Source organism: Cibotium barometz, chromosome 60 (assembly GCF_041138505.1).
Source record: "Cibotium barometz isolate CiBa-2024 chromosome 60, ASM4113850v1, whole genome shotgun sequence".
In the NCBI taxonomy this organism is placed as follows: Eukaryota; Viridiplantae; Streptophyta; class Polypodiopsida; order Cyatheales; family Cibotiaceae; genus Cibotium; species Cibotium barometz.
Genome location: NC_141105.1, coordinates 11,296,303 through 11,322,451, shown reverse-complemented (window position 1 = coordinate 11,322,451; position 26,149 = coordinate 11,296,303). Strand labels below are relative to the sequence as shown.

General features: G+C 43.5%; 1 protein-coding gene and 1 pseudogene across 2 annotated transcripts in view; both read right to left on the bottom strand.

The window, feature by feature from the left end:
* Positions 1–965: 965 nt before the first annotated feature.
* Positions 966–26,149, bottom strand: part of LOC147604975 (IQ domain-containing protein IQM1-like) — a 64,884-nt gene continuing 39,700 nt past the window's right edge. Inside the window, exons 5-10 of one of the 2 annotated variants that reach the window (XM_086794011.1) lie at positions 24,978–25,065; positions 3,996–4,133; positions 2,120–2,212; positions 1,926–2,027; positions 1,461–1,659; positions 966–1,375 (exon numbers count right to left, since the gene is read on the bottom strand). In XM_086794011.1, coding sequence (XP_086650137.1) covers positions 1,347–1,375; positions 1,461–1,659; positions 1,926–2,027; positions 2,120–2,212; positions 3,996–4,133; positions 24,978–25,065 — 649 coding nt within the window. In that variant the 3' untranslated portion in view covers positions 966–1,346. Of the gene's footprint in view, positions 1,660–1,925; positions 2,028–2,119; positions 2,213–3,995; positions 4,134–24,977; positions 25,066–26,149 lie in introns of both variants that reach the window. The other variant, XM_086794010.1, reaches the window with a different exon arrangement.
* LOC147604977 (uncharacterized) lies at positions 8,349–11,973 on the bottom strand (annotated as a pseudogene).

The window sequence follows — 26,149 nt, the reverse complement described above, 5'->3', positions numbered from 1 at the left end:
TCTCTCTTCTCCCAAAAAGGCTCCTTGATCCATTATAAGATAATAAGCGACTACGGATAAAGGATATGAAGCAACACAAGGACAAGGAGCGTATGCTCTGACACCAAATGTTGAAAACTGGGTTGCAAGAACGCACGCACGCACGCACACAATGGAGAAGATCAAGGGAGCACACAATGAGATAATAGATAGATAATGAAAGTGTGCTGAACACAGATGATAAGTATATCCCAAGATGGGTGTATACTAGCACGGAAAAAAAAAAAACCTCCTAACGAGGAAAAAAGTGCCCCGACTAGTGCTAGTGTGTTCACACACACGACTACCAAACATGGCTACATCTCTTTGACATGTTTTTCAATAGAACCAACATGATAAGACCCCAATCCCACATCAACATTAGCATCTTTTAAAGGAACTTTGGTCTTGCACACCATATGGAAATATCATTATCCTCTTAATATTAGCTTCGTGCTGTTACCCCACCTTTCTATCTAGTGGACCATGGCCAAACAAGCAATGCTGAAAAAATGCCCCAGTTACAATCAGAGAAGTGCTATCCCGAAGAGATCTCAGGGGGTGGCACTCTAACCGCATTAGACCCCGACTCGAAAAACAAAACAAATCTACCTGGACTAACACTTAAGCCTGGTTAATTTTCCCAAAATCCTAATCTACAGCCCTGCACTCTGCAATGTACAATGCCAACAATACAAATGCTGGACTACTTTTGTTTTTACTTATTGGTGGATGCAAGATTGGGTACTGAAGTTAGATGCCCTTTTGGGTACATTTGAACCCAGTACCTGCACTTACGAAGACAAGAGCACTATTGTTGGGGATAGTATGTTTCTTGTTAAGAGACCTTAGTTCAAGTCAAACTAAGCACGCCACCTTTTTATTGCCCTGTCTTGAATGACATTACAACTGACAAAAATCTTTCAGATGCACTTGCATGCCAACACATTCATAAGAAAACAATGTTGTTTCTTGAAGCCCCAATGGATGTCATGTCCAACAAATAATGGGCGAGCATACCACAACCGCATTAAGGGCTTTACTACTACCCACTGCCATCATACAACTCCAAGCACAAGACGAAGGTTTATTTACACACCCTCAAAAAACCTTACAGATCACTTCACAGGGTACATCTGTGAGACTTGCAATTCAAGGACAGGCTTCGGAGGTCCACTTCAAAGCACCTTCAGGCTTGGCTGGTGGGACTGCGACAATCTTAGCATTATCTGCTTCCTCTTCTGGGTCTTCTGGGTCTTCTGGGTCTTCTAAGGAGACTTGACATGTTGGCTTGTCAAGTACAGTCTTGGTATCTTCCGTCTTGGGTTTTACTTGAGATCCGATTTTTGAAGCCTTCCTGTCAAGCACATGAACTTGAAATCTATACATACTGGCACTTGCATTTTGTTTACTGCTATTAGACTGACTTTCGAAAGGATCACCTTCCTTTCCAACAGCTTCCTCGTTATCGTCTTTCTCTCCTTTAACTTCTGCAAGTGCCTGTAGAGTGTACTCAGACTCGTGTATGCTGCTCCCTTCCGAAGTGAACTCCTCAGTTCTAAATTCTTCATTCATTATCTCAGAAACTCGCCCTCGCCCACTTGGGAATTTCTGCAGCATGTCATCTGACACAAATTGCACCTGAAACCAAAAGAAAATGCTGCAGAGTTTATTACACTCAAATGATCCATTCGAGAACAGGGTGAAGGAGAGTGTTTTTTTTTTTTTTTGGGGGGGGGGGGGGGGGGGGGGGGGGGGGGGGGGGGGGGGGGGTGCTTTTGTTGGATGATCAAACAACCGTCAACATAAGTTAATCATCTGGCTGCCATATATAGATGACCAGATATACACATGAAAGCAAGACGGGTTTCTCTTATGCCTCAATCACATAAATCCTTCTCTTATACCTTAGCCATACTGAGGTCCGTCCCAAGATCTTCTAAAACCCTCACAAGGCCACTAAAATTCTCTTCAGTTGGATGATAGTGCCCACTGTGTGCTTCCATCAACTGTGAAATAGCGGTGTAAATTAGTTCAGCAGCTGATGCAAAAAAGGAACTGTAACATAAAGCTTAAGTCACTCCAAAGAAAAATCATGTACCTCCAATGTTCCATAGTTGACAAGCAGCCGTCCAGCGGCTTTGGTGGCACCTCCTGCCAGAAAACTGGAGTGTTGAAAAGTCCCTTTCTCCTTCTGTAAATTAAAATCGAGCCAACAAAATAAAACGATGAAACAGAATCAAAATCTACAAGAAAATTCCTAATGCTTACTTCTTAGAGCAGTTCATGTTTACACGCGCTTACAAAGGAAGGTTATTATGACAGAGACAAGGTATGCAGGTTAAGGGAAGGGAGGGGGGGTGGGTTGGGGGTGGAACTTGGAGCATCCTTAAATTTACAAGACGCGAAGATGAAAGTGATAGGATTGTGTGCCAATACAAAGATGTTCAAAAGACTGCTCATAAAATTTATGTCAAAATAAAGGCTAATGGAGTTGGGGAGGGAGATGGAGTTGATGTCAAAGGAGAGGGAGATGAGGATGATGACAAAGGGCTAATGAAAAAGAAGTCTGAACTAGAGAAGAGAAACAGAACTTAAATCAATTCGATATGCAAGGAACAACTGGTATGGGAAGTCCATTTTTGTGCATTTTCTACAATATAGTGCAAAGGCCGCAAGAGTAATAGAGTGCTCGACAAGGTAATTCTCTTCAAATTTCAAGACAAGGAGAAACCAGGTGTAGGAAGTATGCAAGTTGATGAACACAGTCACAAAATACCTTATCGATTATGAAATGCAAACTAAGTCGATGAATACAGTCACAAGTTGTTAGGCTAGAGCTTGATGGGCTAGTAAACATGTAACTAAGTGTGAAATGTAATGTTATGCAACTTTACTTGACGACAAAGATCAACATTTCACAGAACAAGCAGACAATGTCATCCTACTTCTTGCAGTTTGAAAATTAATAGATTTAAAGATATTCATACAAGAGTTTGAGTCTGAAAAGAAATATGTTCAAAAGGAGAACCTAATCTATAATTCGTACGAGATTCACCACTACTACAAAAAATTGAAGCCGCCAGACAAATTGTGAAGCACTAGAACAAGAACCTCCAGTCTCCGCATCACCTCCTTTTGCTTAGAAGGAACTGGAGGACACCACTATTTTTTCTTGGTAGTTCTAAATCACATGCCAGTCACACACTAGATGCTCTTTGAACATGAGCTTTTCGCTCTTAACTGCTCTAACAGTAGATTCAAATCTATTAATTCCCAAACAGGAAGAATGAGAGAGGGTGTTTTGTTAAATATTGTTTTTTTTGGTCGAACAAACTTGCTTTAACATTACACCACATACTGGTTGGAATGTTTACAATCCCATAAAAAACACTAGCCAAACATTATTATCATCGAAAAGGAATATTGCGGGACTTTGCTTTGTTCATCAGCTTCTTTCTTCTTTTTCCTTGTCTTGAAAATTGACAAAATTACTTCATCGAGAACTCCCTACATCACTATAATCCCCATTTAAAATTCCACTATGATCTAGAAATGCCAACAACCGACTTCTTGGTGCGCCATCAATGCCTTGCATTGAGAATTGATTAAAGGTTCGTTTCCTGGTTCAAATTACTTTTCATCAGCCTCCCCTTTGTCATCATCTTATCCCCCTCCCCTTTGACATCATCTTCATCCCCTCCCTAACTTTATCAGCCTCTTCTTTGACATCAGCTAACATTTGTACTCACACACAATCCTATCACATTCATCCTTTTGTTTTGTAAATGTAAGGATTCTAGTTTTTTTTTTAATGTGTTGTGCTGATTTTAAGAATTATGTAGAACTTAAGACCCACAACAAAACAGCACAACATTTTGTTATATGGTGATCAAAGCAAGCCAACAGATTGAATCATTTTTGTGTTCACACAAACTTTCATCATGTACTTTAACAGAAGATGGTAATGAGAGTACCTGTGCAACGTACAATCTTCCTGATGTGCTCATTACAAATATCCATTTGTCACCTTTTGGAGTGTTGACCAGTTCCCTGCTTTTTTGGTACCGAAGCTTTCCTCCCTCAACCACAACTTCATACTGTTTCCTCTCTTTCTACAAAATCAACATGTAAAATGGTACCATTGCCAAAGATATATGATCACAAGAATATTGTGCATTTGTGTGCACCTACATGCGTATGTGTGTTGAAGAAGGGGAAGAAAGAGGAAAAAGGGGAAGAGGGGGGGGGGGGGGTGGTCTTAGAAATTATGGCATTATGTATGACTACTAGCTTGATGTAAGCATTTAACAGAGAACAAACGACAACAAAAGATTGAAAACACAGATGCAAATCAAGTAACCTAATCTCTTTATTATTGTGTTAGCCAAACACCCCAAAAAAAAAAAAACACACCTGCTAACCTAAGAAAACGTGACCAATTGTAGAAAAGTTGGTGAAACACAGATGCTTCCCTAAAACACTGGAGGACTCTGCTGCTAGCTGCATTCTAATGCACACTTGAGAGCTCCTATTGAACTCCTTGATTGCTAGGGAGGCAGATTAATTGATGACCAATTTGGGAGGTGAAAGACCTATTTATAGGGCAATCACCCACACTTCACCCCCCCCCCCTCCCAAAAGAAAAAATTATATCTACTGGCAGGGTTGTGTTCCGTATGGTGTACGATGGCTTATCGTATGGACTAGTACGGATTTTTTTAGGGAAAACAAAATTTCACAAAAAAACTTTTTTTGGGGGGTAATGGTCTTTTTTTTGCTTATCAATGGCTGTTTAAGCTTCCTCTGTACTATGATGCTTCCCTCTTTTTTAAAATACTCCATATCTAGAAGGATTTCCTAGTGGTGAGCCCTGGAAGGATTTCCTCTTGGCCCGGACTTCAGCCCGCACTCCGAGTCTTGGGGGCCCTTGTCCGCAGAGTACCAGATGGATCTTCACAGAGATGTGAGCCCGTGGTTTTAGCCCGGCTGTTGAGGACAGATTTGCAGCCAGTTTGCTTCGTGCTTGGGACCATCTTAGGCCAACCCTCAGACAGGTAGCTCCAGTTGCCTCAGAGAAGCGGCTTCGGCAGCCTTTGGTCTGGAACCTCCTGATCCGTTTACCCAGTGGCCACATGTTAGGGGCCCAACCACATGTATCTTGGGGCGCATTGAGCATTGGACCAGCCAGGTCTCTAGGAGATTGGATCGCCCACAGACAGTTACCATCAGATATGCAGGAGAGAGGCTTGACTGGGATCCGGGGTAGAGATAGGCTCAGCACCGACATCGACTCAGCTACAGTGGCTGACTCCCCCCGGTGTGGCTAGGGCCTAGGCGTGTTTACCAAACATGATATCCTCGGGGCAGTTCACGGAGAAGATGATGACAGTGGTCTGAAACCTCCTGATCCGTTTACCTAGTGGCCACATGTTAGGGGCCCAACCACATGTATCTTGGGGCGCCTTGAGCATTGGACCAGCCAGGTCTCTAGGAGATTGGATCGTCCACAGACAGTTACCATCAGATATGCAGGAGAGAGGCTTGACTGGCCGGGGTAGATATAGGCTCAGCACCGACATCGACTCATCTATCCCTCAGGAGTGGCTGACTCCCCCCAGTGTGGCTAGGCGTGTTTACCAGACATGATATCCTCGGGGCAGTTCACGGAGCAAATGACGACAGTGGTCTGCTCACTTTTTCTATCAGATCCCATGGCTAACTAGAGAGATCTGAGCTTCCCTTGGAGGATTTCAGTGGTGGCTGCACCTTGCAGAGGGTGAGAATGATTGGTTTTTGGGCATGGGAATGGCACATTGATCCAACACCGGCCAAGGTAGCCAAGGAGAGATTATGGCGGCTATGCATATGGGAGTGCCGACCTCTCACGCGCCTTTAGCAGGACCCAGGAGAGTGGACTTGGCATGATCCAACGGATCGGGAGGAGACTCTGGATGCACCCTTCTTAGCATATACTGCGCAGCTAGCCCGCAGGATCCAGATGCCTGAGATAGATGGCACACCAACAGCAACAGCAAATTGCCATTCTCAAGGCCTCTCACAGCGTTTCCTTCCAAATTTCTGGAAGAGATTGTGGGTCAGCTTTTGGCCTAGAAAGATCACCCTCTTTCTTTGGTTGATGGCACACAGGAGTTTGGCAGTCGGTACTTGGTTGGCAGTTGGAGGTCGACCAACTGCTTGCCCGCGGTGCCAAGAGTCTCAAAGACATTGCCTTTGGGATTGCCCGAAGGCTCAGCAGACTTGCCAACGGATTCTCGCCATCTTCGCTATGGACAGGGCACCTACCCGGATCATTACATGGTGCACTGTCGCTTGGGCCACAGAAGCTAAAGTGGTCAGGGCTTATGAGGAGGATGGGGAAGGACTAGGGCTTCAGGTCTCTCACCATCGTATTGCAGCAGTACCAGTCACAACCCCACCTACAGGCAACTGGCGACCAGGCTCACGCCGGAGATGGGAGATTTGCAGTAGCATAGCAGCCTGGCACATTTGGCGTGCTAGATGCAGTGAAGCTATTGAGGGTACCCACACTCTGCCGGCTAAGACCATCACGAGCATATCGCTTGATATCATTCACACCCTCCGTGGTCACTGGGGGAAGCTACAGGGACGTTCAAACCGCATGCAGAAGCGGCAAGAAGCTTTCTTGAGACTTTGGAGGCCTAGCCCTTTCCTCACAGAGAGAGGCAGTGACCCCATTTGGCATATAGACTACCAGTGTGGTTGTCCCCACCCCCCCCGCCCCCTTTTCCTCCCTGTATAAGATAGCCTTCTTCTCACAGAGCAGCCAGCCGGAGGAGAAGCGTCTCTTCCCCTTATGCTCATTTGATTCCCGCCCTTAAATGAGGCGAGTTTGTATTTAGCCCTTCATGGTTGTATCTAGCCCTTCATGGTTGTATCTAGCCCTTTGTGGCTGTTTTTCTATAACTAATTGAAGGATCTTTTTCCCAGAAAAAAAAAAGAAGTGGTTTATGTAAATCAGCCCATTGGTTTTGAGATGCCTAGTCAAGAAAACAATGTAAAAAGCACTTTATGGTCTCAACCAAGCTCCCCGAGCTTGGTATGAGAAGATACGTACTTCTTTGATCAGCGAGGGATTTCGGAGTAGTCCACCAGAGAGCACCCTCTATGTGAAAGAGGATCATGGCACTTGAATAATGCTCATACTATATGTGGATGACATGTTGCTAGCTCGGAATGATGAAGAACAGATTTCAGCCTTCAAAGCTAAATTGAAAACCTCATTTGAGTTAACAGATTTGGGAATGTTGCATTACTATTTGGACGTACAATTTCTGTAGACAGATGTTGGAATATATGTACAGCAAATCAAGCTACATTCAAAAGCTATTGCACAAGTTTGGGTTTCATGATTGTACGCCCATCTTTAGTCCAATGGAACAAGGGCTCAAATTGAGCATGTACGATGTTGGAGAGCCTTTTGATATCAGTGTTTACAACCAAGCACTAGGCTGCCTCACATACTTATGCAACACACGCCCGGATATTCAGCTTGGTGTTTACCAGTGTAGCAAATTCATGCATAGCCCAGGTCCAAAGCATTGGCAAGCAGTCAAGGGCACCCTAGATTTTTCTTTGGTATATCCCAGGGGAGGCAACTTGCATGTACATGCTTACAACAATTCAAATTGGGCTACTGCAATCCACTAGTGGAAATTGTTCCTTTTTGGGGGAATTCATGCATATCACGGTTGAGCAAAAAGCAACCCGATGTTGCCACATCTACTTGTGAGGCTGAGTACAAGGCAACCTTTACAAGCACAGTAGATTGTGTATGGCTGAGGAGATTAATGCCTGATCTTCGCCAGTGTCAACACTCACTATCATACTCACTAACAGTCATAGTACTATAGCTGTGGCACGAACCCCAATGTTTCATGCACGCACTAAGCGCATAGAGATTCATTGTTATTATGCTAGCAAAAGGATACATGCAAGGGAGATCACATCATCTTACTGCTCTATACAGGATAATGTTGCAAATATGTTCACAAAGGTGTTGCCTACAGAGAAGTTTGAAGCTTTCCGCAAAGCTTTGGGCTTACTCTCCTATAGACAACGATCTACTATTGACCTTGTACAGGTTCACATTGCCACTACAAGGGGGATTTATTGGCATATATTACATGGGTGTAGTGCCTGTTGGGGATTAGGGTTTCAGAGAAACATACACACACACACACACACACACACACACACACAAAGATGGTACACAGCAGCAAGCTCTCAAGAGAGAGAGAGAGAGAGAGAGAGAGAGAGAGAGAAAGAAAGAAAGAAAGAAAGAAAGATATATTAACATCTACAAAAGGCCAAAATTGGCCTATGAGACAAACAAGTAGTATAATGATGTTCCTCTAGTCATCAAGAGGAAAATGTGGAGTGAGAATAAAATGTACAAGTATGACAACACGACCATAGGGGACTCAATGGTGGTGTACAAACGAGAGGGTGTGGATGGAGTACTAGGGCTACTAATGCATCTCTATATGCTGAAGGGGTGATACAAGTATGATATGTTATCTACTCCTAACTCCATCCAGTCCCATAGTTTGGGTACAATATGTCATACATCCGATCTGAGGATGCCGTAAATGTCTGGAACATGCGTCCTGGATCAAAGCGAAAATGTGCCAGCTGCTCCTCGACCTCCTGCTGGTGTCGAGACCGGATGGCCGCGATCTCTCTGTGGTGTAGCCGTGGTATCTGGTAGCCGGCTAGTCTGGGTCGTCGCCTAGCTCGAATCTCCTCCACTCGCTGAGATGTCACTCCCAATGTATGTGGTTGGGCTATTGGTGCCAATCTCTGGAAGAAGTCAGTCAACTCGGACTGTCTTCCTCCGCTATGATGTGCGGGTGTCTGAAGTAAGATCTCCCTGTGTCTCTGTAGTGCTAGTAGTAGTCTGCCTAGCTGTCTCTGGTCCGATCTCTCCCAGATCTGTCTAAGTGATGTGGTCCCTCTAAAAACCTCAGGATAGCATGCCCTGATCTCCTGCAAAGCACCACACTGGCAAACAAAATGCTCCTCTGTCTCTACCCCCGTCTGGCATAATCTGCAAATGCGCTCTGCTCGAGGGATGCGTGGTGCTCTCCCAGTCTCGATCTCTAGTTGGTGTGATGAGACCCTTAGTCGCCCAATGGCTACTCTGGCTCCATGTGATAAGTGGACCTCCAAGTATCGTGGTCGCTGGATGAAGCCGTCTGTGGAGGTGCTCAAGAAGTGCTCTCTGTAGTAGAGCATCTTCGTCGGGAGTGGCTGACTGGGAGATACCCAAGTCTCCTGTATGTGGCCCTGCCAAATGTCATGTCTCATGACTCTGTTCCTCTCTGTCTGAGAGAGACGTCTGTGGTGTGCAGCTAGGTCATACTGTAAGGGTGGTAATCTGTCAATATCAATCCTGTGTGATGATATCCACTGTACCACCTGGGAGTACCATGACCAGGTATGTCCCTCCTCAGCAAGCTGTCTGGATGCCTCAAAAGCAGCCCGAGATACCCGATTTAGTGGGAGCTCCCGCATCCTGTGTATAAAAGATATAGTCTAGAACATGGCCTCTACTAACATAGGTGGTACATCAAACTCCGCTTGAAGGATATCATGTGGTACTAAAGGTTTGCTGCGGATCATCCGTGAGAGCATCAAAATCTGAGGGCGCTCTATCTGTGTCCATGAGGATGTAACCAAACCTGGTGCCCATACTGTTGTTGCATACATCAATGCTGGAGTAACTAGTGTATCAAATAGCCACCCCTTAGTACGAGGCTCCTGGAAGTGTGCCTGGTGACACTGGCGTTCCAAAATTGCTAGTGCTGCGTACCGTCGTGTCACTCTGTCTCTGGCTGCCTGTGCCATAGAGAATCTCCCTGATGAGCTGGTAAATGTGACCCCAAGGTATACATATGAGCCCACCACCTCTACCTGTCCCCGGGCTAGTGTAAGGATAGTCTGGCATCTGACTGCTGTTGATGTATGAAAGACCATAACCTTGGTTTTCCCAAGGTTCACTGTGAGTCCTCGCTCCACACAGAAAGTATCCATAGCCTGTAGATGCCTTTGTAGCCCTGTCCTAGTATCCGACACAAGAATGATATCATCAGCATATAATAGAATGTGTACAGTCATACCTGAGATGTCAATCCCAGAGCCTCCTCCGTGTATGATGTAGTCTACTACCTCGTCGATGTATAAGCCAAAGAGTGTCGGCGAAAGAGGGCAGCCTTGCTTCACACCAATGGTGCTGGCAATCATATCTGATAGTCCCCCTGGGCATCTAACTCGTCCAAACACTTGCTCATATAATCTGTAAATCCCCCACATCATGTCGGGGGTATGCCCAGTGTCTGTAAGCGGTGGAAGAGGCGCTCTCTCGGGACTGTGTCGTAGGCTTTCCGGAAGTCCACAAAACAGCAATAGAGTCTCTGTCTCTGTGCCCGAGTTTGATTAATCAGGCATCTTAGGGTGAAAATGTGATCAATAGTAGAGAAGGCTCGCCGAAAACCTGCCTGACCAGGGGCACAAAGCCCCTCCCTCTCAGCGTGTGTGCTCAATTCTGCCTCCAGGATAGCCCCATAGAGTTTGGCCAAGGTATGACCAATCATGATAGTCCTGTAATTACCGGGGTCCAACATGTCACCAGCTTTGTGGATCAGTACAATAGTGTGCATCGTCCACTCAGTCGGGAAACCTTCTACCAGAGCCCTGTTAAAGAGGTAAGGAATAAAAGGAGAGAGTGTGTCAGTTGCATAAATGAAATGCTCACCCTGTAAGCCGGTGTGATCCTCAGCTCTCCCATGTTGGAATCTATGTATAGCTCGAGATACCATATCGGTAGTAAAGAAAACCGATGAGGTCAGTGGAGTCCCGGTGGGGCGAGGGATGAGTGGCTGGTGCGGAACATCATAAAGCCCTTCTGCATAACTTTGCCAGCGTTGAGGATCAGTAATCGGGGTGGGGTGGGGGGGCGTGGCTCTCTGAGTCGTCGCCAAGCAGTGGCTACATCTTTGCTCATGAGCATGTGGTAGATGTCCCAATATTGAGCCTCCTCATATGTGCGTCGCTTACAGCGTGTAACACACCGCATCTGTCTACTGGCCTGCTGTTGTGTTATTTCCCCTTTTGCTATCTGGGCTCGGAGATGTCGATGAAGCCCTCTGCACTCATTATCATACCATCTATTCTCGGGCATGTCCCCGGATCTAGGTGGCTTCCCTGTCTGGAGATGGTGTGGAAAGCTGTGGCTAGCTGCTATGTGCAGTATGTGTGAAAGCTGGGCCGTCAGTACATCGATGGGTGCTGTAGGGTCCATACCAAAGAGGCCATCATGTACTTTTGAATCATAAACGTCTGCAAGCTCCCGGGTAAAGTGGAAGATGGTACGAGATGCCTGAGTGGTCGGGGGTGACAGATCAAGAGAGCTCCTAAGAGAAAAAGCCAAATAAGTATGGTCCGCACCAATGGGGCATGTAGGGATAGTGAAAGAGTCTATCAGGTCTGTGCTCTCCCGCGAGCCCAATATGTAGTCCACAGTGTTGCTGCCTCCTGATGATGGGAAACATGTGAGTCTTCCCGATTCTAGCCATTGTGACATCCCGTTATAAATAACGAGATGGTGTCTAGCTCCCATGTCCAGAAGGTGTTGCCCATAACCTGTACTGTCTGGCCCACTGTCCTCTGACATCCTCGTGGTCCCTGCATCTACATCGTCTAGTGCCTATAGGATGAGGGGATCTGTGAAGTCGAATGATTCACACTGTCGATTCTGTGTGCGTGCATTGAAGTCCCCCATCAAGAGAACCTCCCCCATGGTCGAATAGTGTAGGATATCTGCGGATAGAGTGGCGTATGGAGACTCACTAGGAAGGGCCCCTCTCTCCTCTCCTCTCCTCCAATTTGGTCCTCCATGTGACCTGTGTTGAATCTCGACCCCTTTGGCGGGAAGTAGCATATTGCCAAGTAAACTGTTCTCACCTCTGAGAGCTGTAGGCTAATCCACATGTAGCGTGCCTCTGGGTCTCTCGACACCACCCTGATACGCTGGTGTAGTGCTCGTCTGAATAGTGTAGTGCTCGTCTGAATAGTTTAGCGATCCCACCTGAGCCTCTGGAAGTGCCCTGTCACATCCCTTGTCTATACACTGATTCCCACTGGTACCCTGCTACCCGTGGTAGGCCTCTCTCTAGGCTTTCATGTGTCTCTGTCAGAAACATGATGTCCCGGTTCTCCATAACCTTCTCTAGTCTGCCTGGATGTGTCCATAGAGCCCCATTGCAGTTCCAAACTGCTGCATATATCTTCTTGTGCTTCTTGATAATTTCCTGTGTCCCATAGGCCATATGGCGCTATGCCACCATCTTGCCCTCTATGTATACATGGCCGTCTCTGTGATGTGCCTTTTTCCCTTCAGCACGTGCTGCTTTAATTTGTGGCATGCATGATTTCCTATGTTGTCTCTGCATCCAAGTTAGGTCATCATCAAAGTAGATGGGGTCCCCTGGTAGGTTTCTTAGAATAACTCTCTGTCTCATGAAGGTTTGCCTGCTCACTTCATCTGCGAACTGTAGCACTAGGGCTTTACTTTGGGTGGGGTCCTTGGGTGGGGCTATCCTCCATATCTTGGTGAATGGAAGTGGTGCATCCTCCGCATGGCCTAATTTTATGCATAAGTTTCGGCCGTCCGCCTCAGGGGTGCACCCCTCTGTCTCTGGAATACCTGTCACTTCTCTTCATCCAGTGTGGATTGGACCATGTGCGTGTCCTCTTGTACTTCTTTCTTATTTTTTTTGACCACTTCCATCCATCCTTCTCTTACTGCTTCCATCTTGCCCTCCAGGGTTTTGGTAATCGTCTAGGTGAGCTCCTCCTTCATGGCTTCTTCGTTTGCCTCAAGGATTTTCCCTTGTTCTGGGCGTTCACGCAATGAAGCTACTTCGCCTTTAAGCTGGGCAATCTCCTCCTGCATTATTTCCTTTTCTTTCTTCCATGTTTCTGCCTCGGTCTCCAGCTTAGCAATGCGATCGAGGAGACTCTTCTGGACAGTGTTGAGGTTGCTGTCCGTGGTTTTCTTCAAATGCTTCAGTATCTTTTCGAGCTTTTCCATACGTGCCTCCATGACGTTTCTTCTGTCGTTAATCCTTGTGGGCTATGACTGTTACTTCAACAGACCAAGGTTGGTCTCAACATGGTGCTGACCTTCAAGAGAGAGAGAGAGAGAGAGATGGAGGGGACAAAGGGCGGGGTGCACGCGGGCAAGAGGGCGCACAGGTGGGAGGGGAGGGGAGGGGAGGGAGAGATGCGCAGGAGAGAGAGGCAAGGGGAGGAGAGAGAGAGAGCCAAGGTCAGGCAACATGAGGGGGGGATGCACGTAGGCAGCAGGAGGGGGGAGCGAAGGGCGGGCAACGCGAGAGAGCGCAGGCAGGCAAGCATTGGTATGGAAATCTGGTCAGAAATGCCCATGACACTATGTACTTGATTTGTATTTGAGCAAGTGTCCATCAAATCTTAGTGTATTTAAGTGTATTCATTAGCATTGTGTTAAACCAAGTTACAGGAGCAACTTACAGTTACATGCTTACAGTGATTCAGACTGGGCTGGTGATTATGATACCCGACAGTCCACCAATGGGAATTGTTTCTTTTTGGGGCATTCATGCATATCATGGCTGAGCAAAAAGCAGCCCACTATCGCCACATCTACTTGTGAGCTTAAGTACAGTAGATTGTGTATGGGCTGAGGAGATTGATGACTGATCTTCGTGAGTGTCAGCAAATACCCACCACCATATTCACTGACAGTCAGAGTGCTATAGCCGTGGCACGAAACTCAGTGTTTCATGCACGCACTAAGCACATAGAGATTCATTATCACTATGTCAGAGAGAGGATACATGCAGGGGAGATCACATAATCTTACTGCTCTACAGAGGACAATGTTGCAAATCTGTTCACAAAGGCGTTGCCTCGAGAGAAGTTTGAAGGTTTCCGCAAAGTTTTAGGCTTACTCTCCTATAGAGAGTGATTTGCTATGGACCTTGTACAGATTCACATTGCCACTACAAGGGGTTTTATTGGCATATGTGCTATGAGTATGATATTGTGGAGTCAACTCCCTTGTTCCACACATCTTGTATTCTATTCTATCTACTTTGAGTAGCAATCACCATCTCTCTCTCTCTCTCTCTAAGAGACACCACACTTATTTCATTGTATTATGATACTGTGGAGTCAACTCTCTTGTTCCACACATCTTGTATTCTATTCTATCTACTTTGAGTAGCAATCACTCTCTCTCTCTCTCTCTCTCTCTCTCTCTCTCTCTCTCTCTCTCTCTGAGAGAGAGAGAGAGAGAGAGAGTGATTGCTACTCAAAGTAGATAGAATAGAATACAAGTAGATGTAGCGACACTGGGCTGCTTTTTGCTCAGCCATGATATGCATGAATGCCCCAAAAAGAAACAATTTCCACTGGTGGACTGTCGGGTATCATAATCACCAGCCCAATCTGAATCACTGTAAGCATGTAACTATAAGTTGCTCCTATAACTTGGTTTAACACAATGCTAATCAATACACTTAAATACACTAAGATTTGATGGACACTTGCTCAAATACAAGAAGTAATTTGTTGAATTGACAAGAGACACACAATGAGCCGGAACGGCCGACCCCTCCCTCAAAAACTATTACAAAGGCTTTTTCCAAACCCTTGCCTACTCTCCGTCCCTCCCCTCCCACCCACCCACCCGCCATTTATACATACATACATATGTATGTATGTATGTATACGTATATACATATATAGATATGTATGTATGTATGTATACGTATATACATATATAGATATATACATATGTACATATGTATATATGTATATAGATATATACATATGTATATATATACATATGTATATATATACATATGTATATATATACATATGTATATATATACATATATATATATATGTGTGTGTGTGTGTATGATATATCTATCTATATGTTTAAAAGTGACCATAGCTTATCGCCCATCTCTACACATTAAAATTTAATCAAAATTAATTAAATTATGTTGATGTTTGTATTTATATTTTTAAATACATGTTGTACATGAGAGAGAGAGAGAGAGAGAGAGAGAGAGAGAGTGTGCATACGCGCGCGTGCGTGTGTGTATGTGTGTGTGTGGGAGAGAGAGAGAGAGAGAGCACTTCTATGTATGGGAGAGTATAAGAAGAGAGAGGGAGTGTGTGCATGTGTGTGTGTGTGTGAGAGAGAGAGAGAGAGAGCAGGTGTGTATATGTGTATGCATGTGAGAGAGAGAGAGTTTCAACATTTGAGAGCGTGTACGTGACAGAGAGAGGGTGTAAGATTCCTCCCCAGCCTCTCAAGATATCCAGCATCTTTCCCTATAATCAATTTCCTCTTCAGAATTATAAGAGATCTCGTCTCTGCCTGTTTTGACATAGAGAGAGAAAATATTCTAGAGAGAGAATATTTAAATTTTTAATATTTTTGGATAGAAAATTATCTCATCTTATTAAAATAAGTTCCCCTTAAACAGAAATTCAAAAAGAACTTTCCAATGTGCAATTGGAATTAATTGGAAATAGGTATAAAGAACCTTAGTCTAAGGGTCTAGATTTTCAAAAATTTCTGGATTATGGTCCAATTAAGGTTCCTATGGGCCAATAGCATCAATCCATGTGTAGGGAGGAGATAAATCCTATTTGTAAAAGAAGATACCCAAAAATGAGTAAATGCTCACGTAAGATGAAGAGTTGAAAATGTACAAGGTTTATTAGTAAAAAATCTATGAGTAATATCAAAAAAATGAGATAAATTGAGTATCCAAAAATGAGTAAATGCTCACATAAGATGAAGAGTTGAAAATGTACAAGGTTTATTAGTAAAAAAACTATGAGTAATATCAAAAAAATGAGATAAATTGAGTATCCAAAAATGAGTAAATGCTCACATAAGATGAAGAGTTGAAAATGTACAAGGTTTATTAGTAAAAAACTATGAGCAATATTAAAAATATGAGATATTTTGGGTATAATTATTCCATTTTGACACATATGTAAGGAAGGGGAGTTCTTTAAAGGAGGTGCATAATTCACATGCTTGAATGAGTTTTAAACTAAAAAATAATGTGATATTTTTATCTCTCCTCTCTCTTGAACCAAACCAAATCAAAATGGAACCAAACCGAATCAAAAAGTAACCAAACTAGGCCTAAATCTAGTCCAAATTCAACCAAATTGACTTGCAAAATTCTAAAATCAGTTTGTTTGGTTAGGAGCTTAATTTTTCCTATAAATAGAAGCCTCCCCTTGTTGAAAAAAATATAGTATCTTATGCATTGTTACTCTTCTCCACCTAAGCCAAGAACTGTGAATTCTTTAATAATTCACTAATTTTTGACACTTCTCTCTTTCTTCAATTCCCATTGGTGGCTCCATCAACATACTAAACCGATTGATTGGTTGGGGGCCTCTACCGTGAATAAAGAATCAAGCAAATTGTAAGGTAAGTATGGTGAATTTTGATCTTTCCTATAATTTCTCAATGTTTCTCTCTTCTCAACCCCTCTCAAGCTTGAGAAGCTTAGTTGGTATGGTTTTTAAATGCTATTGAAGTTAATTGATTAATGATAGTAAAGAATTACATAAATTTCCATTTATGTTTAATTCTAATGGTTTTTTCTCTCTCTCACTTAAGAAATAGTCATACTCATGACCCATTCTTAATCCAAAGGAAGCTTTTCATAAAGCTTTTCCTTAATCTATGCTTAAGAACAAATTAATGGTTTTTTTTATCTATGCTTTTAGTTTATGATTATTTTGATTTAATCCATTAAGGGTTAATGATCCTATTAGGGATCATTCTAATCATTCTCTTAAAGATAAGCCTTATCTTTTAAAATAATTGAGATTTATTAGTTATAGTAGCGGAGCTATGGCAAAATTTTATAAAAATTTACACATAAAATAATTTCATTCAAAGCATGAAAAGAGGATTTCCTACCATATTCTAAGAGTTATCATCCTAGATTAATTGAAAGAATTTCATAGTAATCATGAAAAAATAGAATTTCATAGTAATCATGGAAAAATTAAATTTTTATATTATGCATAAAAGATAAATATTTTATTATAAAAGTGTTACTTTTAGCATAATTGAAATTCATGCATAGAGGTATGCATAAGAGATGAATATTTTATTATAAAAGAGTTACTTTTAGCATAATTGAATTTCATGCATAGAGATATGCATAAGAGATTAATATTTTATTATAAAAGAGTTACTTTTAGCATAATTGAAATTCATGCATAGAGGTATGCATAAGAGATGAATATTTTATTATAAAAGAGTTACTTTTAGCATAATTGAAATTTATGCATAGAGGTATGCATAAGAGATGAATATTTTATTATAAAAGAGTTACTTTTAGCTTAATTGAAATTCATGCATAGAGATATGCATAAGAGATGAATATTTTATTATAAAAGAGTTACTTTTAGCATAATTAGAATTCATGCATAGAGGTATGCATAAGAGATGAATATTTTATTATAAAAGAGTTACTTTTAGCATAATTGAATTTCATGCATAGAGGTATGCATAAGAAATGAATATTTTATTATAAAAGAGTTACTTTTAGCATAATTGAAATTCATGCATAGAGGTATGCATAAGAGATGAATATTTTATTATAAAAGAGTTACTTTTAGCATAATTGAATTTCATGCATAAGAGATGAGTTAGGATGTGATAAGATGAGTTAAGAAGTGATAGGATGTGTATGGGATGAGGTAAGAAGTGTATGTGATGGGATAAGATGTATATGGGTTGTGATAGGGTGAGAATATGGATGTAAATGTGGATGTGTATGTATGGATGTATGCATGTAGATGTGAGTGTGAATGTGGATGTATGGATGTAAATGAGGATGTCGATGTAGATGCATGGATGGGATGTGGATGTATGCATGTAGATGTGAATGTAAGCATATAGATGTGGATGTATGGATGTGAATGTGCATGTAGATGTGGATGTATGGATGAGGATGCATGAATGTGCATGTAGATGTGGATGTGAAAATAGATGCATGGATGTAGATGTGGATGTATGGATGTGGATGTGGATATATGTATGGATGTGAATATATGATATGTGATGTGAAGGAATCTGAAGTGATGAGATGGAAAATAATGTGATGGGATGAGTACACATATAACTAGAATGTGGAATAAGTAATGTGCATTGATGAGGGATAATGTGGAAAAATGAGAGTTAATATAGAAACTGTATTTTGTGACTGTTTGTAAATGATTGTTTTATGTCAAGAATGCTGGGAAAGCATTTTGACCATCTTGTGATTAAGGCCGTGGAGACCTAACTGATAAAGTTGCAACTACTGACGCGGAGAGTCAATGGAGGACGTCTCGCGTAGCAAGGTCGGCCGAGGTCTTGACCAGCCTCGATGCGATTAAAATGGTGAGCTTCCGGTACAGTGGATGAGGGGCCAAGGAAGTGGCCTATAAGTGAAGCGCTAGGTCACCTGTGAAGGATCCTAGAGTGTGCTGACCATACGGTGCTCAGGCTCTGGGTCGCCTAGGATACCCACGCGTGCGTCGAGGAAGATATTGGAACAAGGAGTAAGAGTTGCTTTCTGAAACCGGGCATGGATCTGGTTGACTGACCTTGCTGGTCCTCAAAACGGATTAGTCCATGGCTCTTTATATGGATCTGTTGGTTGATCTTGCTGATCTTCAACGAGAGTCCATCTTGATAAGTGATTATATTGCCGAGTATTATGGGCTAGGAACTATTGAAACGGCCCCTGAGTGGACAGGTGGTATCCTAGTTGCCAATGATGCCATAGATACTCTGATGAAAGAATGATGGGAAAATTAAGAATCAACCAGATAAATTGGAACATGGTGATCAGTGATACTATGGTTTTATTAAAGGATTGTTTTAAAACTGGTTGAATCTGTGAAAAGGCAATTTCATATTGGGTGTGTAAGTGGTGTGACTAGTTTTATTTTTGCATGAACTTCCGGCTAGGGGGCCTTGGAACTCTTTTCCTTGGTACCCGGGACAAAACCTAACCAAATTCTTAATTGGATCCCATCACTACAGTGGTTGGACGGTTGGCTAACCCATGGGACTGGATGGGGTTAGGCTGGACTGATGGATCCGTATATCGAGACTCAACTTTTGTTATTACGATAGATAAAGTAAATCCCGGACAGTAATTGTTCTATGGATAGGAATCAACGGCTGTGCCTCTTGAATGGAGAAAAAAGCGTTGATCCCAATGATCCAAGTGCAAGTTCTTCCTTGATCTGATCAAGTATCTTGAAGATGCAATTGGATCAGCTTGATCAGAAATGATCTTGACTACGTTAGAGTAAAAAGTTTTCCTGGTGGAATCACCCGTGCTTTCCGGTAAAGAAAGTTTTTTCGGGTTTGGTTTTGGAACAACCGATGGATTAGTCTCTTATCCGGATATCCGTGGGTGAGGCCCCGAATGTGGGACCCCTGTCCCGCGCGAGAAGTGCTACTTCCGCTGCCAGTATCCTGAATCCATTGCTCGGTGGGAACAGGGATCTTACAGAGGGAGAGGGGCCTGTGCATGTGCATGTGCATGTGCATGTGTGTGTGTGTGTGTGTGTGTGTGTGTGTGTGTGAAAGAGAGAGAGAGAGAGAGAGAGAGAGAGATGGTTGTAGAGAGGGAATAGTTCTTTTCTGGAACCTTGGTCGGCCGCAGCAATGCGCGGGTACAATACTAGTATTGGTTAAGCAAGAATAAAAACAGCATGCAATTTCAATTGCAAGCAAGCACATAAAGATGCTATGCAATTTCAATTGCAAGCAAGCACATAAAGATACTATGCAATGCAGCATTGGGATGGACAATCCCCGTTCATGAGACTATACCAAAATAGACGTACTCCAAGCAAGTACACGAGGTACTAGACCCAATGGGACACCAATCCACCAAGCATTTCCGGGCATGTACACAGAGACAAGTCCCAACGGAAAGCCAAGTCCACAGTATCACATGAGTGGCATCAATCCCGGCATATACAAGTGCCATGGACACTGGTCCAATGTACATACATGATAAGAAAGCACGGGTGGACCAATTGGGTGGCCAAATGGTCCCCTGCGGGGATAATCAACACAAGATCTAGGGAGCCTTGAAGATAGCAGAAGATCTGCTTCACTTCTTGCCAATGCTTTGTACTTGGGAAGTGCATAAATTTGCTACACTGGGAAACCCCAAACTGAATATAAGGGCGTGTGTTGCATAACTATATGAGGCAACCCACTGCTTGGTTGTAAACACTCATATAAAAAGGCTCTCCAACATCATACATGCTCAATTTCAGCCCTGGCTCCATCGGAGTAGAGATGGGCCTTCAATCTTGAAACCCGAATTTGTGATGACCATGCAACACAAAACCAATGGGGTGATTTACATACACTTCTTCTTGCAAATCCCCATTGAGAAAAGCTGATGTCCAATTGATGCACTTTCCAACCATGCAACACATCTAGCTGTGGCCATACGAGAAGTGGGTGCGAAAGTCTCATCATAATCAATGCCTTTTTGTTGAGCATATCCTTTGGCCACTAGCTTGGTGTTGTGCCTGTCAATGGTACCATCCGACTTTCTTTTTAACTTGTAAACCCACTTTGTGCCAATGGGCTTCTTGCCAGTAGGCAAGTCTACCAAATCCCAAGTGTTGTTTTTATGGATAGAATCCATCTCATTTTGCATGGCTTGCATCCAATGCTCATCCTCATGAGCCTCTTCAAATGAATCTGGCTCATCTGCATCACAAAGTGTACTCATGCAAGTAACATCTAGGTGTTCTCTTGCATTACGTGAACCAGCCCGTGTCCTGGTACCAAGTGGAGCTGAAAGTTCTCTCCTATAAAGTACGGAGCAGCCAACGAGGCACAACTCTAGCCTCCTCCATTGCTGTCCGCTCTTGCTCCACTGCTTCCTCCACATTTTGAGGTGTGATAAGCTCATTCAAGGGCTGATTCGGAGCACCCAAATGCTGTCCATTGGGCAAAGTTGATGGCTGATTTGTAGAGTCATCAATTCCCAATGAGAGAAGTCCCTCAAACATGTTATGTGGGCCCGAAGGTGGATGTCCAAAAAATTCAGCCAATGGCTAGTCTGAATTTTCAGCAAATACAACATCTCTGCTGTCCAAAATCCTTTGTGTGGAAGGATTAAAGAGACGGTATCCTTTACTGCCACTGCTACAACCCCAAATATGCACTTAGTAGCTTTGTCATCAAGCTTACCTCTCAACTGCTGAGGTACATGTGCATATGCTATACATCCAAAAACTCTAAAGTGGTCAACTTTAGGTTTCCTTTTGTGCAGGCCTCATATGGCGTGATGGTTTTCAATGCTTTGGTAGGGCATCTGTTCAACACATGTGTAACACACATTATTGCCTCCATCTAGAATTTGTGAGGGAATCCTTTGCCTTTAACCATGCATCTAGCCATTTCCATCAAAGACCTGTTCTTTCTCTTAGCAATACCATTTTGTTGAGGAGAATATGGCATTATGCATTGATGATTTCATGCCACTTTACTTTTTCTTCTCCTTTGCAAGCCTTTTTTTGCACTCTTTCAAGTAATGACCTGGCTTCTTGCAGTAGTGACATTTGTCCTTCTTTTTGGGCTTGCCTGCATCATTTTTAACCTTTTGTGAAGGTTGTTCTGAATCAGCCTTTGGCTAAAAACTATGTTCGGCTTTTCCCTTGCCCTTGTCTTGGGCACCAAAAGCCCCATCACCATGCATGCTGGAAGATTTGTTCTTCCGATTCTATTCCTCCTGTAGCAACAAACCAACAAACCAACCAACTCTTCAAACAAGATTGGTTCACGGTTACCCCACATAGATGGAGTGAGCAATGTGTGGAAATTCAAGTAGGTTTCTGGCAAAGATGATAGTTTCTAGAAACCAACTCCTTTTTGGAAATGGCCTCATCAATGTTGGGCAGCTACTCCCAAAGATCCTAGATCTTCGTAAGACGATCAGCCATACTATCACCTTCATTCATGTCCAAGTTCTCAAGCTCTTTCTTGAGAAATGCAACCCTGGCCTCATTCTTTGCCTGATACATGGTTTCAAGTACATCCCAAGCTCGCCGTGAGGTCCTGTAAGAACAAATATGCGGTACGATTGATCGCTTTATTGACAAAGCAATCAAAGCCATCACTGGGGTATCTCAAGTATCCCATCTTTTCTGCTCCTGTAGGGGAGGAGTGGGTACTGCTGCTTGTTGAGCACCACGGCCAGGCATGTTAGGTGCTATGTCAACAGGGCGTACATCTTCACCTAACACACAACCCCATAATCCTTTGGCCACAAGAAGGTTTTGGACCATTACTACCATCCAATTTGTCCTCTTGGAACAAAACCCCGAATAGGTCGGTCGTATTTCCAACCATTTGCTCAAATCTCTTCACCAAGTGATATGCAAACACGTGCAACCAAAAATGCTGTAAAAAGCACCTGCAGGCAAAATCCAAAATGCACCGGAGTGCAATGCCAGGCAACACAACGTCCTATGCAAATGTTTTGCCCCAAATTTCAAGCTACAATGCTGAAAATCCCAAAATTTGTGAGCACCAATGGGCTAATTTATGTGTCGATTGCACATAATCGACAAAGCCCCAAAAAATTGTGTACCAATGAGCTTCAATTTTGCAATTAAGCAATGATTTCACGAAAGCCCCAATTTTCTCTGTGTCCTGTAAATGCAATTGTGCAATTTCTTAAAAATCCGCAAATTCTGAAAATCCCCAAAATCTAACAAATCCCTAGATTTTTCCTGAATCTTGCATTCTAATGCTGCCCTGCAGTGCTGCCTACACTTGAATGTTGCAATGAGGCAATAAATTCACAAAAGCCCTTTGATTTGAATCAAAGAATAGTTACCTATTTTTGAAGGGTTGCTGCAGGCACTTTTGGTGCTCACTTTCTGTCGATGGAGTCTGGCTGTGCACGGAGCGGTGGCAGCAGTCACAAACAGCCTTGCTTTGATAATGATGGGCTGCTACAGGCCAGCGAGAAGAGCACCTGCTGACGGCTCGGTGGGAGTAGGCGCCAACGTTGATGGCGAGCAGGTACCGCCGGCGACGGGTAGCGAAGGGGTAGGCACAGGCGACGGGAGTAGGTGGAGGGGCTTGCAGACAGTGAGCAGTAGGCGACAGGGAGCAAATGCAGCAGGCAAGGGGAGCAGTGGCGGGTAGCAGGAGCAGCGGACGGCGACTGGGACCGATGTGGGCGCCGGACGGATCTGCCACCAGACTGGCAAAGGCGACAGAGTATAGCCACAAAAAATTTGTTTTTCCGTCGGGTGCCACGTAAGGCACAAGGGGGGCTGAGCTCCGGCCTCTGCCGCCTCACGAGCTTTGAGCGCCGCCGACGGCGGGCGGGGCGGGGCGGGGCGGCGGTGGAGCCCTCACCACTTGCTCCACCCCTCCTGGAGGCTGAAACAAGCGACAAGAGCGTAGTGAGGTGGAAGACGGGCGGCGAGGGCCCGGACGGCCTGCATCGACGGGAAAACGCAGGGAACTCGCTGGAATTGGGTGCCAGAATCTGCACACGTGCACAGGCTGCAAGCTAGCTCTGATACTATTGTTGGGGATTAGGGTTTCAGAGAAACAAAGACACACACACACACACACACACACACACACACACACAAAGATGGTACACAGCAACAAGCTCTCAAGAGAGTGAGAGAGATGGTGATTGCTACTCAAAGTAGATAGAATAGAATACAAGATGTGTGATGCAAGGGAGTTGACTCCACAATATCATAATACAATGAAATAAGTGTGGTGTCCTTTCACACCTAATATCCAAGGGGAAAAACCCAAAGGGAGAAAAGTGCCCTTGGTTAGCCCATGCTCACATGTGGCACTACTCATAGCATATATGCCAATAAGTGCCACATGTGAACAGGGCATAACCAGGGGCAACTTTTCCCTTTGGTTTCCCCCCCCTAGCACACATGGTGTGAAAGGACACCTTTTCATTATTGTTGTTTTTTCATATTATATGTGGGTTGACTTCTCAACTCCACACACATTCCAATGCAATGCTGTGTACTTCTGTGTGTAGCTGCAACTCCCCTCTTGGGCCAACAATCAAATGCTATGAAAAACAGATGAACAGATGGAGATGATGAATCTAGATCTTAAAAGATTATGTTAGTGAGCTAAAAACATAATACAAAAGGTATAACTCTGATGTCAAAGCCCCAAATGTATCATGCAAAAAAAGGTTATTCCTCCACCAATTCAGTGCACCAACGCTATCTGCTGCTGTCAATACGTCCGGTGCACTCTAATTGCGGAGAGAGGACTATTACAGCCTTGGAAAATAAAAATCAGAATTTTTATACATCCGATGCATTCAGATTGTCAGCTAAGGGAAGCCAAATTAACGCAGAGGACTATTACAGCCCTAAATCTGTGAAAAAGACCACTTCATATCCAACTGAGAGATAATGCACATGGACTAGACCAATAATTTATGGACACGTGTTAGGATAGCCCACATCGTGGGTTAAAACACTATTAGTGTACACTCACTTATCTTTTGCAGAAGGCTGTGTGTGTTGTTCAATCATCTTACCTCTACAAATTCCAAACCCTAAAATTTCAGCACACGTTATAGGTTAATTGCTTGTTTAAGCACAAATGTCTCTGTGTTTTATCGTGGTTAATGCACACAAATGAACAGTGAAGATAATCACTCTACACATCAAATTGGCCGGGTGATTACAGCATTATAACTGAAATTCTTGATACTGAAATGAAAATAACTCAGAAGAATGTCACTGTGCAGCAAACAGTGAGAGTCTAGATTACTTACGGGTCCCAAGTACTTTATCTGTTGCTTCTGCAATTTGGACCTTTTGCACACAGACAAGTCCTCTTCCTTGCCTTCTCCAATATCTAACCTGCATGTGATCATAAAATATACAAGTTTTTTCACAGTTCCCTTCATAAACAATGCAGTTTAGCTGCTTCTAGCCATGTCAAAGGTAGTGATAAAATGTTAGCTGAAACACATAAGCATTAGTGACCTTATCTTTCTCCAGATAAAATAGACCCTTCTTAAATTACTCAAGCTAAGCCAAATTAGATTTTGACAAAAGAAAAAAAAAGGGGGGGACCGCCGTCTCTATTATCTTTCATCATGAACTTGATGATATGCAAGATCATGACTCAAATTTTGAGCGGATTTTTGATCGTTTGACTAAAGGAGAGCGAGTTGATCATTATTCTCTCAAGGAAGGATTTTTGATGATGCATGACAAATTATGTGTCACATCTCAGTTGAGGTAGAAGGTTTTGACAGAATGCCATGCTCCGCCTTATACAGGCATAGTTTCCACGAGTTTCGGAAACGGGGGTGCGGAGCACGGCGGGAAACGGAGTTTCGGAGTTTCGGCCTTCGGGAAGAAACGGGGAAACGGAGTTTCAGTTTTAGGGTTTAATACATACATATATAATTAATAAAAACATTACAAAGGCTGTTTTTCTGGTCCTGCAGGCTGCGAGCAAGGTGTGACTCCTCCTTGCTTGGTAGAGCTTAGATGGCAAAGGTGGAGGCCCCAAGTAGAGAGGTAGAGGGCGTGGTAGAGGGCTGATGTGGAGGTAGAGGAGTAGAGGGCAAGGTAGATGGGTAGAGCAGCTCCAAACAGGCGGCGGAAAGACGGCGCAAAATGCCGGCGAAAGAGAGCACGCGGGTTTCTAGACCCTGGAAAAAAAAAATCTTGGAAACGCCGTTTCCGTTTCTGGAAACGTTTCCGAAACGTTTCCACGTTTCGGTGGTCCAAAAACGCCGTTTCTGGAAACTATGTATAATACAGGCCATCGTGGTATTGAGGCTACAGTGAAAGCTTTGGAGGCATTCTTTTATTGGCCTACTATGCGCAGGGATGCTGATGCTTTTGTTCGTGATTGTATCATTTGTCAAAAGGTGAAGTATGACCGTCAAAATACTCCTGGGTTACTTCATCCTTTGCCTATTCCAGATAG